Genomic DNA, 13,779 nt, shown 5'->3' with positions numbered 1-13,779 from the left:
TCTACACTATTTTTAAAGCTTTAAATTTTATAATTAAAGATGAAAATATATTTTAAGGCTATCACAAAGATTTCCAGTATTGAAACCACATTTCTCAACATTATTTGCAAGTAGGCTTTAATTTTATTGTTAAAGCCTCAGCTCCATACAAACTGCACCCTTTAAATATTGCCAAAAGCTTAAAGCCTAAAAACTTCCGGGAAGACTATAAAATCATATTTTAAATATCTCAGCGAATTGCTTTCTTGTAATGTATCTAGGCCAAGCTCTCAAGTAAGTGGTAAGAAACCAGCACGCAACAATTGCCGATAACCTTAGGTCAACAGACCCATGTAAGAATAATAAACAATGAATTACATGCTGCAAAGCAGCACCCAAATAAGGCAGAACTGCTTGTCAACAGCATTGGCATGGTCATTTATACACTTCCCCATTGCAAATGGAACTTCTGACCATGGTCCCTTCCATTGAACAGTATTATTTAATAAAAACAAAGAAAGAAGTACTAGCCATATGGGCAAAGGCAGCTCAAAGTAGGGCCATAAGCTATATTTGAACCAAATTGACCATATTCATGCACTATGACAACATACATTTTACATTTTCAAATCACCCCCTGAGCAATAAAGTCATATTTTATTTTGCTCAAGAGATCTAATTCTTCCATCACATAACAAATGATGTATTGGTTGGTTTCTTTTGATCAAGCCACACAAACTGGCACCACTATTATTCTAGATGGGATCCAATGATGGAGGAAAACAGACCAAGTTAATCCACCCCCCAACCTATTTGTTCAAAGTCGAAACCTCTTTATTGCAGACAGGACATACCTGCATGGATATCCAAGAACTTAGCAGACATGAGTTAAAATGCTCAAAAGAAGAGGAAGCTATGAATATACCTTGTTTATTTGAAACCAATTGTTTATGCACTCCAAATGGTATGCATGTTTACAGGGAAGGTTCACGAGTGCTTCTCCTTCTTCATAGTCCACTTGACATATCGCACACCTATCACACCATTTGCCTCTTAGAAAAGGTCCAAACACTGATAAAATGCACTTCATTATACTTACTGATCAAGATTGCCGTCATTGGCAGATGCAGGCCTAAAAACAATAGAAGGCAAGGATGATATGATATTGGAAGATAGGCCTTTACTTTGTGTTCCAACTACTTCACCTAGTGCAATCAACTCCTATATACAGATATCTCATCAGGAAATTTTAATATATTAATGCACCCGTTTTGGGGAATTTGTATTTGTCGATATTTAACAGTAAAACTTTTTACGGCTTGACACACCTCATAGGACAACTCATCTGGATCAACATCTTCAGATGTATCCTGTATATCAGAAATTTAGGCATGTCATCACTCCATCATCTGATAGAAGATTATTATTCTCTTGTACAAATAGACACAAAACTTTCAAAAGAAGAGGAACTCATCGCACATGAATATTAAAATTGTGCAAAGAGGCACTTTCATTTTTATAACAATTATGTGCACAGGGGCTCTTAAAAAATACCATCTCACCATAATCTTCAAATATGGAAAACATATTTACATGGAAACACAGAATAGCAAGTTGAGTATTGCTAGAACTCCGACCATTGAAACGCTGATTTATTAAAATTTTGTAGGAAAATGCCTCACAGAAAGCATAAAAAGAATGCCCAGATTCTGATTGATAATTACTTACTTGCCACTTTGGTACATAATTAATTACCTGCAACTTTTCTTGTATCATATATTCATATCATATGAATATGCATTACAAGTACACTATTTTTAACCCGTGATTTTTACAAAGGACCCTATTTATTGCAATAGCACACAAATTGTCAAATTAAATTTAGAGACCTCCAGTCAAAAACTGCAAAAATATAGAAAATCTAAGCAGAAAAGATGAACCAGACAATTGTCTCATATCCATTGCAGCATGTACACACAGAAATGTCAATGTAATCATGGGAATGTCATATGCAATGATACGAACAAGACAAGTAGGGCTCACCAATAAAGGACTAGTGGTAAGCAGTACGGATTGATGGCATTCTATGAAAGTGACAAGTAAATTCAAGTGTGGCACCCATTGATGACATTATCTAGTAGAACCTAGTTGGGACAAATATAAGGCTGCTCTTCTATAGTCTATATGTTGGCCGCAGTAGACCATAAGATTCAGTCTTGGGCAATACATGCTTGGTATGACCAAAAAAGATGCCATGGAATAGTATTTTAACCAGGAAGATGAAGAGATTGATATACATTCGTCAGGGATGTCAACAAGGGATTGTAGCAAATAAACCATTTGCACTAAAAATGAGATCCAAATCAGCTTATACAAAATGCACACATCAACTAATGAGCTATAGCCACTATATTGATCTGTATCTTATGGTTCATTACAAGCTTGTGGAAGGAGTTTAAAGTCATTTCACACAAGGTTTGGGAAAGCTGAAAAAAAAAAATTGAAATAAGATGGGAAGGGAGAAAGAAAAAAGAAAAAAAAAAACTTTCACGACACTTTGATCACATTTGAAAACTTTCCTTCTTTTTGAATAATAAGTATGAAAATTGGACTTTAGTGAAAATGTTAGTGGTAATTAAAATGAACAGATTAGTTTTTATTTGATTAAAAATTCAGGTCTTAAAATTTGTGGAAAAATCCAGATACACAATGGAAAAATCTAATCAGGCGTTAAAGAAAGAGGCCTAAACAGTCATTATGAAACTGCATTGAACAAGAAGAAATGAAAAGCAAGAAGTGAATCTAACCAATGGCTGTGCCAAGAATATGCTGGCACCCCAAAGAGACATGCAACAGAATTACATGTTCTAGCCTCTCAATTTGTGGATAATTATGGAGAGGTTAATGCCACAAACAGGGCTGAGAGAACCTGAAAGTAAAGCAGAAATGCAATGATAAGATCAACGAATGATGGTCTACTCAAGGCACAATAACAGATTAAGAATGGCAAAAAAGGGTTCCAAGTGTCCTAATTCTAGTGCTGCATCTGGCAGATAGAATAATCCCTTCACAAAAATTATGGAAGAGAAAAAACGAAAAAAAAATCACATTTCTACTAGCAGGCTAAAATAGAGGACGCTTCTATACATAAGTGGAAGATTTGGACACTAATTGTTCAAGGATAAAGATGATCTGTGGACAACAGGTAAAGTAATTCTATGTGGTGAGGGATAGATATGTGGACAGCTTCATTTGAAGCTGCCATTCAGGACCAGTTCAATGCCAAATCTAGACCTAATATCCACAAGCCAAAGCTTTTGTTCACTGCAATGGAATAGTAAGCTGGAAACAAAAGGAAAATTTTTAGGAGAACTACTTCATTTGTTACTCCGTAAAAGATCCTTACATTTAAGTTAATAGAGTGAGAGGCTGAGAAAGAAGAAATGCCAGCAAATTCTTAAGACGTTTGAAATTAAGCTCATTTTGTAATGGGCCAGTTTGAAATGCACTGCAAAATACATTTGGAAACCATTTTTGAGTTGAGGAGGACATGTGGTCAATGCTGAACCCACATGTTCTTTTGGAAATCCAGTGAAATGGCGAAACCCATTTATATATGGGCCATCACGTACTTTTTTTGTGTGAGATACTGGCATGAAGACCAAAAGTTTTTGTTAACATTTCACTTGTAGCCGATGGTTGCTGTGGAATACCCTATCACGAACAGGTGCACGTATATTCTACGTGGAAACTGGCCCGTAGTGCAAGAGTCATTGTTGTACTTCAAAAAGTGACACTCGTAGGTTTTTCCATGAATTGGCTTTTTTCGATATCTTGAGTCAATAATCCAAGAGAACGGAGAGAGTGAGGAAGATCTCACGCATAGAATTAGAGCTGAGTGGGTGAAATGGAGATGTGCATCTAGAGTGTTATCTGATTGCTGCATACTAATAAAACTGAAGGGGAAGTTCTATAACACAATTGTAAGACCAGTTATACTTTATGGGATAGAATGTTAGGTGGTCAAGAAACAACAAATCCATAAGATAATTGTAGCTGAGATGAGGATGTTGAGATGGAAGAGTGGCAAGACAAGAAAGGATAAAATCTAAAATGAATACATTCCAATGAATTTCGGTTTGGCTTCAATAGGTGTTAAGATGAGGAAAAGTAGACTTATGTGGGCTAGCCATGTAAATCGTAAACCTAATACAACACCGGTTAGGAGGTGGGATTTGGTTCAAGTGGAAGGCTCTAAAAGGATAAAGGGAAGGCCCATAAGAATATAGATAGAAGTAGTAAGAAAATATATGGTGGCATATGATCTTATTGAGGATATGGCCTTTTATAGAGCAGAATGGCAGAATAAGATTCATGTTCCCGACCCTAAATAGTTGGGATAAGGCTCAGATGATGATGATAATGGTTTTTTTCAAAAGAAGATCCATAACTCATGATGCCATAGCAATTAAGAAGGTCAAAGAAAGCATTGTATGTGGATTGCATGAACATTGGAGGCCATTACCTAAATTTATGAGTATAAAGTATGATTTTGAGCCATTATCCCTGCCTCAGCTGCACTCAAAGATGTCTGAAATTCATTTTAATACAGACTGGAGAAAGATGGAAGAATTTCCTTGCAGACCCACGCAAAAAACACGTGACCAGTATAGATTAGAAGGCCAACAACCTTAGCTACACGCTAGTAACAATACATAAACATGAATGAATCCCTAATTAGATATGGTGTATTGCACTGATAATTACCCAGTCAGCAGGGCTGGATGTTAATTAACTTAGTTCCGAATCAATATTTTGCAATAATCATAAAATCCATCGAGAAGAAAAGCTACAAAATTGGCAAATAATGAATTGCCTGTTTAATCAAAGAATAAATAGAGAATGGGGCGATTACCAAGATATATAATTTCATCATTTAAAAGGCTAATTATTATTTAACAGCCAAAAATAACAAACTACACCATATTGTTCCATAGACCAAGATTTCAGACATTTTGCAAACATCCCAAACCACCAGTGATAAAGCAGGGGGGGGGGGGGCGGGGGGGGGGGGAAGATCCAAAAGACAAAAATAACTTAATGCGCATTTAATGGTTTCCCAGCTCTACAAGTCAACAAAACCCCTTAATGGACCAGGCACCGGAAAGACTACATCACTTGAGTTCTTAAGATAAGGACAAGAAGAATCTTCTATTTTCTGTAGTTGTGTGAAGTAACTTGCAAACAAGAAAATCATGGACATTAGATAATCTTAAAGGATGATCATGCTCCTAATTCTTACATCATTCAGTATACAAGAACTCAATGAAATCCATGACATAATGTCATAATCTGCCTTGAGTATAGTACTTGAAGCAAAGTAATCATTGAGAGGAACACAATTTATCCATTTTTTCATTCAAGAACATGGGAAATAGCAAAGAGAAAACTGGAAACAATTTATATGATACTATAAAGAAGACCATGCCACTAATGAATCATTTCCCTAGCGCTTTAATCAGCTTCTATATATATATATATATATATAATGCATTGTTGAGCACAGAAATGGAGCAAAAAAAACTTTATTGTCAACCAGACCCACTCAACAGGACAACATGAAATGGTAATACTCAATGATAAAACCTGGTCGTTACGTATAATGTAATCATCACGGCATTTGTGGTTTAAAGAGTACCTCGTAGTTTGTGCTGAGTTCTTCCAAATTCTCAATTTCCCCTAAAGAACACCATTTAAAGATATTTTAGTGCATTTGAGCAAAGTGCAGCCATGTATATATGTGTGTGTGTTTATTGCATGTGTGTGTGTGAGAGAGAGAGGGAGAGAGATGTTATAATCATTCAGGAGGAAAACAACTCACAGTCATTAATGCCAGCAAGGGCTGACATACGATCAGCCATGTCATGAGCTTCATCTCTTTCTATATCCCTTTCATTTGTCTCACCATCAATCTGCTCCCTTCTCGCACTGATATGTGATTCAACATCAAATTCGTCATCATAATCATCATCTTCGGCATCACTATCTTCTTCCTCTTCTTCATAGTCTCCATCACCATAACTGGTACTTGTGGACAGTGAGTCTTCAGCCAACTCCCTGTCCCTCTTGAACATCATATATGCTCTTTCCTAAGATAAAACTAAAATTCAATTAGCATAATGATTGTAGGAATGTTGTAAAGCCCATCTCAATTTTCAATTTGATTTGCAATAAGAATAAATAAACCCTAAATTAAACATTCCTTACTCATTGTATACACACTGCAGTCATTCAAACTGATATCATTCTTTTCATTCTTTTTTATTTTAATATTGCTCCCTCATTTTTCATTCTTTTTTAATTTAACACTGCTCCTTAACCCATCGTAATAAATATCAATTGCCCATCCAAGGTCTAACAGTTTTCGTACTTCTTTTATAAACTGTAAAATTGTACACTCAATTTTCCCATGTAGTTACCAAGCATTTATCTTGTCTCGATTCTGCAGAAAACATATATTTGGCTCCTCTGTCATTACTATTATAAATGTCAATTTCAATTGCAGTGATTTTCCCACCCCGAGTTATCTTGAAGACCATCACATTTAGTCACAAGACACAGGTCCAATCACAACTTTTCAACAAATGCCACTTTTTAGTCACCATTGATCATCTCAAACAAACATTTCTCTTGCTCTAATTGCTTGCTCTAATTGATACCTATATAAGATGCATATGAAAATTTGCAATGAAACTGCACAATTACCTGCCTGAATAATCATCCAACCCCAAGGACCAAGTTTGGCTTGCCTATCTATGACAAGGTTAGTGTCCGTAGTTCATATATTTTTTAGATAAAATTGGGTCAATATAAAGCAACTTCGATAACTAGGCCGAGTCCCTTAGAACTCAGCCGAGTTGCTCAAACTCGGCCCCATGTAGAGCTAGTCCTCAGGTACAAATCCGAGTCAAACAAAAAAATTTTAAAAATATGAAATATTAATATTATGTTTTTTTGTAAAATCAACATACAAATATTGTATATATAATTTTGATTTTTTGATGATGATTTGTTAGTTTTTCTTGTTATATGCCCTATTTTTATATTTACCCTATTTTGAGGATTTTTCTTTCTAGCAGTAAATCATTTTTTTAAAAAGACATATTTGATATATATATATATATATATATATTTCAATTTTATTTGGAACTTTAATGTTATTTATAGCTTACTTCTTTTAACAATTTTTTTGAATTTTAAGTGCTTTTTTAGGCCTGTATACTAATGGGGCTAGTCCACTCAGACTTGCTCAAGTAACTCGGCTCGGTAACTCGGCTCGGCTTTGGCCCACGTCAAGCCAGAGTCCAGTTTTCAAACCTGGATGTAAAGAGAAAAAAGTGTTTCAAAACATAAGTAAGGAGTTTGTCATTGTTAAGAGAGAGATTGAAATTGTCTTTTAGTAATATTGTGTAGGGCATTATTTCATTTTTTACCCTCAAGGGTAATGTCCTCTACTGTATATATAAATGTGTATATATATATACACTCAATTGTAAATTGTGTGTGTGAAATGAATGAATATACAAGTATTCTTACTCTCTATCTAGGGTTTCTATCATGGTATCAAAGCCTTTGATCCTCTACTTCCCTCAACAGAGCTGTAATCTGTAAGTGCCTCATCTCTCTCTACGAAATTGTTCTTTCTTTCTCCAGATTCTCTGATTATCGATTTTCTATGTATTGTGCGCATTAGCATCAGAAGTCATTCGCCTCTCTTGGTTCTCTATCTTTGTCTAAAGTAGCAGCAAAGCTCACTCGCTCTTTCTCTCTCTCTCTGTGGCAACTTCATCAGTTGACAATATATGTTTTCTTTTTCTAGTTTGGCAGATTTGTCAAGGACCTCTCTCTCTAACAAGACCTCTCTCACTCCTAATATTAGTAAAGTGGTTACTTTCTTAAAGCTCTTGATTCTCTGTCTCTACCACAGTATTGAAGCTCCTTTTTCTCTACGCACTAGTCACTCTCCCTAACTTGCAGTGCACTCGGCTCTCTCTCCTCCTTACAATTGGATTGCTACAACTATCTATTGACCTTTGGTTGTTCTTAAGTATTTGTCCTTTCTTGGTTACACTCATGTGCTTTTGTCCTATTAAGCAGTAAGTAATAGTTGGGGATATAGTACAGTTGCTTTCTCTGCCTCCTCAAAGTGATAGTTCGGCACAGATTGTACCAAAGTTGTCTCTGTTTCCAAGTGATAGTTCGGCACACATAGTACCGAAGTAGTCCTAAAGCAGTCTCTAAAAGTTGTTTCAAGTACCAAAGTATTTTCGAAAATCATCTAAAACCAACTCCTTAGTTATGGCCCCACTGAATTTTCCAGCCTTTATATCCATTAGAGACAACTACCTCAAATGGAAGGCTCAAGTCTTGAATTGTATTGAAGGCTTAAATCTTGAAGGTCACCTTGATGGGTCTAGTCGGCCACCAAATGAATTTATTTCTAAGGAACCAAAAGAAAATCAAGGCATCAATCCAAAACCAACAAAGAACCCCAAATTTCTAGAATGGCGAATGAATAATAAACACTATTGAGTTGGTTACTTTCTACTCTCTCCGATGATTTGCTCACTGAAGTGATGTACCTGAAGACAGCTCAAGAGGTGTGGAGACGCTTATAATACATATCAAAGGGAAACATTTGCCAATGTTCTCCAACTTAAAATAAATTGATCAGTTTAAATAGGGGCAAAAGGGGCTCTCAAACGGTGACTGAATACCTGAACAAGTTCAAAACTATATACGACCATCTCGTTGCAATTGGTAGTCCAGTAAGCGATCAAGATATGATACTCTATACTCTCAAAGGTCTTGGTCTAGAGTTTAAGTCTTTTGAGACCTCCCAAGTGACCAAACCTCCATTTCCATCATTTTTAGAACTTCAATCCTCTCTCCTCACATATGATGCTCGGTTTGTATCTTCATCGATGGTTGAAAGTAATCCTCAAGCTTTGGTGAACGCACCATCAGTGCACAGAGAGGGATATGGTCGAGGACGTGGCCGTTATGGAGGTAGAAGAGGTAGAGGTCGTATCTAATATAAGCAAAGGTATTCTTGGAGCCAATCCATCTTACCATCAACCTCCTCAACCAAGAATGGGTATGCCACCTCGAGTAACTTGCCAGTATTGTGGGAGATATGGACACATTGCTAAAAACTGTTGGGACATTAAAACGCCTCATCTTCCTACGGTGTGCTAGTGCGTGATTTCAGCAATCTGTCGGCAACTCCCCCAACTGATCGGTCCTGGGTTATGGAATATGGTGCAACTGCTCATATAACAGATGAAAACTCTCAACTTCAAGGTATGATTCCTTACCACGGCCCTTGCATAGTATTTACTGGCGATGGTACTGCCTTACCTATAACCCATATTGGAACTATGTCTATTTCCACTACCTTTGGTCCTTTAAATATCCCTAATTTTTTACTTGTTGCCAACTAAAGAAACAACTTATATCTGTATCTCAATTTGCTAAGGATTTTAAATGTTGTTTTGAGTTTTCTCCTCATGGTTGTGTCATGAAGGATCTACAAAGTGGGAAGGTAATTGCTAAGGGGATGCTAAGAGAAGATTTGTATGTGCTTCAAAATGATCAACTCTACAGTCTTGCTACAAATATTTCCAAAGCTAGAGGAGGAGCTTTTATTTTGTCGCATGAGTGCCTAAGTCATCCTAGTTTCACTATTGTCAGTCATCGTGTACGAGAGTTATCTCTACCTAATTTTGTTGATGACCTATCTTCTGGTTCGTTCTTGTCAATTAGGAAAACAGTTCGAGTCTACACTTGACTCAACTAACAAAAAGTCTAATGGTGCACTGGATTTAATTCACAGTGATGTTTAGGGTCCAACCCCAGTTACTTCCTTATCTGGTTCTAGATTTTATGTTATTTTTGTGGATGATTATACTCAATATACTTACATATATTTCTTGAAGCAAAAATCTGATGTGTTTAATTGTTTTGTTAAGTTTCACACCTATGTTGAGCGTCAATTTGCTTGCAAACTTAAGGATTTTAGGTCTGATGGTGGAGGTGAATTCACCTCTCATGTTTTTAAAGAATATTTAAGTCTACATGGAATCCACCATCAATACTCATGTCCATACACACCAGCACAAAACGGTGTTGCGGAGCGCAAGCACCGTAATATTGTTGAGAGTAGTCTTTCCATGATGTATGCAAGTAGCCTACCCCAATTCCTTTGACCATAAGCCTTTTCCACTGTTGTGTATCTCATTAACAGGTTGCCAAGTTCTACATTATCTTTCATATCTCCCTTCCAAAAGCTTTTTTGTAATAAACCAGTTTACTCATTTCTTCATGTCCTTGGTTGTGTATGCTTCCCAAATATTCATTCTTCTCAAATAAATAAATTTTCATGAGTGTGGGTTTGTTGGCTACAATCTAGAACATAAAGGTTACCGATGTTATGACAAAGTGTCAAGATGCTTTTTTATCACAAGACACGTAACATTTGAGGAAACTAGGTTCTACTTTAAAAGCCAGTGTTCCTCAACCAACACAAGTAATGACATGCCAAACAATGTGTCTGTACCTATTTCACTACCTTTTCAATTGCAGGAAAAAGTACACTCGCAAGCTCCTATCTCCTTTGAGGTTACAGATGAACTATCTCAACAGCATCACCCTCATCAGTCATCTCCTCACTCTGACAAGCTTGATCCGCAACCTATTTCCTCGGCAGACATTTCACCACCACCTTCTCTCTCTCCTACTTTAAACTTAGACGCATCTCCCACAATGCCACATGATTTATCTGACAAACCCTTAGAAGTTTCATAGATACCCCCACGTCGTACCTCTCGCTCAACACAACCCCCTAAGCATCTATTAGACTACCAAGTTTACTCTGCAACCTCTCCTGACACTATCTCTAAACCCATAACAACAAAATAACCTATTGAAAATTTTACCTTAGAGAGCCTGCCTCCCAATCATCAAACATTTGCGACACAAGTTTTTTATTCTATACTTCCTCTAGTTCACCTGACCTCAAAGCATACTCTGATGCTGATTAGGCAGGGTGTCCTAATAATCGTCGGTCCATTACAGGTTTTTGTATCTTTTTAGGAAAAAGTCTAATTTGCTGGAGTAGCGAAGAGCAGGCCTCAATATCAAAATACAGCACAGAGTCAGAACATATAGCAATGAGAAAAAAAAAAAGTATTGTTGCAGCTGAAATTATTTGGCTACATATGCTCCTCAAGGAAATTCGTGTCTCCACAATTAAACCAATCATTCTAGCTAGTGATGATCAAAATGCTATGCGACTAGCCACCAATCCTATCTTCCATGCTCGCACTAAACACATATTAGTTGATTATCACTTCATTAGAGACAAGGTTGTTTCTAGTGCTATTTCCATGGCCTTTGTCCCTTCAGCCCATCAGCTGGCAGACATGTTTATTAAACCCCTGACAAGGCCCAGACACCACGAGTCCATAGACAAGCTCTCAATGCACAAGATGCATGCTCGGCTTGATGGGGTGTTAAGATAGAGATTGAAATTGTCTTTAGTAATATTGTGTAGGGAATTATTTCATTCTTTACCTTCAAAGGTAATTTGGTCTACTATATATATATATATATATATATATATATATATATATATATATATATATATATATATATATATATATATGTGTGTGCGGAATGAATGAATATAAGAGTATTCTTACTCTCTATCTACAGTTTCTATCAGTCATTGCCATGCAATTAAAGCCACGTTTGTTTCAGAAATTGATCATCACATATACCAACAGAGTACCAAATAATCAAATGGTTGTTGCTTTCCATAATAACTATCACAATAAATTGGCCTGATCTAGTTTCAAAAAAGAAAAAAGAAATTTGACCTGATCATATCACAAAAAAAGAAAAACAAGAAAAAACAGAATTTTCCAACAAAAAAACTTCAACTCTATTTACCCCAAATGGAATGGACCGCGAAAATCTTCAATCAATCTCACCTCCCATCAAAAATTGACCCTTATTTCACCAATCACTGAATTAAATACCCAATGACGGCTTAAAAATTCCCAATCAAACCGAAAAGAAAACATCATAAAAATTCAAAACCAGAGAGAACAAGCAAACCTGTTGCTGTAGAGTCTTCGCAATAGCCCGATCAGATTCCACCTGGCTGAGGTTAGTGAAGGGAACCCTAGCATTTATTGGAGAGCCAAAATCAGCATCACTGTTAACTTCTCCTGCCCCATTATTGTTTAGCTCCTTCCCATCATTATTACTACCCATTGAAGAAGACCTCAACAAGTTTGGGAACACAGAGAGAGGGGAGAAGAGAGTGGAGGATTGGAAAATGGGGGAATGCATTTAGAGAGAGAGAGAGAGAGAGAGAGAGAGAGAGAGAGAGAGAATGCGTGAGGGAGAGGAAGAAGCAAAGAGTGGACGGTTAACGTACTGTTGGCTGTTTGGAATTTTTTTGGACGATGCGGGAAGTGCATACACGAACAGGAGATAATGACCAAAACGTCCACGTACATTTACCAAATGCCAAAAATCAAAACCATGGATTTTTTTAAAAAAAATTGCAAATGCCAAAATCAAAACCATGAATTTTTTTTTTTTAAATCGCAAATGACAAAATCAAAACCATGAATTTTTTTTTTAAAATTGCAAATGCCAAAATCAAAACCATGAATTTAAAAAAAAAAAAATTTGCATGTAAATCCATTTTTTTACAATTATTTCAATTTTGCTGTTATTACATGTATATTAGTTTTCTATCCATTATTAAAATAATACATCGCACTTTTTTAAAATAACTAAATTGGCCTTTTTTGGATTTTCTTTATTTTAAAACTTTTTGGACATTCAAAATCAAAAAAATTACATTTTAGTGTCAAGTGTCTCCACATATTTTTGGATTTTTCAAATCCAAAAATTATTTGAAAATTAAATTTTTGGGTTTTGAAAATTTAAAAATTGCAATTTTTTATTTTGAAGATTCCAAAAACTTGCAATTTTAGATTCCAAAAATTGAAAAATTGAATATTTCAATTTTCAGATTTTCAAAATCCAAAACTTGCATCTTAGTGGCATCCAAAATTTGATTTTTCAGATTTTAAAATTTCAAAATTTGTCAAAATCCCCATTGCAATTTTTTAAATGTCAAAAAATTTCAGATTTTGAAATTCTGAAATTTATTTAAAAGTTGAATTTTCGGATTTTGGGAAAATACAAAAATTTCATTTTCTTGGGAGATGATTAGTTTTTAAAAATTTGGATACTGAAAACCTAAAAAAATTTACGAGGGAAAAAAAACCTGACTACCCTTCAAGATCTGAAATCCACCATTTCGGATCTTGAAGGCCCGAATAATTTTTTAAAATTTCGGATATTGAAGATCCAAAATATGGGAAATTTCAGAACCACCAAAAAATACGATAAAGGACACTTTTGGAGAAATTTTTAAGGCTCCTAAAAACAACTATGCATGTAATATACTAAAATTTGAATGTAATAAATGAAAAATGTGGGTGATATTGTAATATCATTACAAATAAAGTATATCTATATAGGAAAAAGTTTATATAAGGTTGCGACTTTAAATGTAGAAATACAAATGCACTTCAAAAATCCATTGGAGAAGGTTGTTTTAACGTTGAAAAACCCTCCAGTTGTTCATCTCGACATCAAGATGTATGAATATTACAAACAAAAAAAAAGATTTTGAATTCCGGAAATAATGCATCT

The 13,779-nt window shown here is 35.6% G+C and overlaps 1 protein-coding gene across 4 annotated transcripts; it reads right to left on the bottom strand.

The window, feature by feature from the left end:
- Positions 1-514: 514 nt before the first annotated feature.
- On the bottom strand, positions 515-12,492 carry LOC18449097 (E3 ubiquitin ligase BIG BROTHER-related). 4 transcript variants are annotated; one of them, XM_020676532.2, is made up of 7 exons: positions 12,160-12,492; positions 5,861-6,139; positions 5,678-5,718; positions 1,308-1,349; positions 1,079-1,200; positions 905-1,013; positions 515-833 (listed from the first exon to the last, which is right to left on the bottom strand). In XM_020676532.2, exons 2-7 carry the CDS (start codon positions 6,114-6,116, stop codon positions 789-791), a joined length of 615 nt encoding a protein of 204 aa, XP_020532191.1. In that variant the 5' UTR covers positions 6,117-6,139; positions 12,160-12,492; the 3' UTR covers positions 515-788. The 4 variants fall into 4 exon arrangements, 2 of the variants coding, with proteins under 2 accessions (XP_020532191.1, XP_088707802.1); XM_088851676.1 differs by having other exon boundaries at positions 5,861-6,128; XR_016044240.1 differs by lacking the exon at positions 1,079-1,200 and having other exon boundaries at positions 5,861-6,128.
- Positions 12,493-13,779: the final 1,287 nt, after the last annotated feature.

The sequence above is a fragment of the Amborella trichopoda genome, chromosome 11, assembly GCF_054954075.1.
Source record: "Amborella trichopoda isolate Santa Cruz 75 chromosome 11, AtrichopodaSantaCruz75HAP2 v2.0, whole genome shotgun sequence".
Classification (NCBI taxonomy): domain Eukaryota; kingdom Viridiplantae; phylum Streptophyta; class Magnoliopsida; order Amborellales; family Amborellaceae; genus Amborella; species Amborella trichopoda.
This window is presented reverse-complemented; position numbering and strand designations above follow the sequence as displayed.

Bases quoted from the DNA above. Each gene is read 5' to 3' on its own strand.
- LOC18449097 (XM_088851676.1), bottom strand. From the start codon at position 12,396: ATGCATTCCCCCATTTTCCAATCCTCCACTCTCTTCTCCCCTCTCTCT. The intron at 1,350-5,677 runs GTACTCTTTAAA...TCTGATATACAG, and splicing joins AACTCAGCACAAACTACGAG to GATACATCTGAAGATGTTGA. The intron at 1,014-1,078 runs GTAAGTATAATG...ATGGTGTGATAG, and splicing joins AATGACGGCAATCTTGATCA to GTGTGCGATATGTCAAGTGG.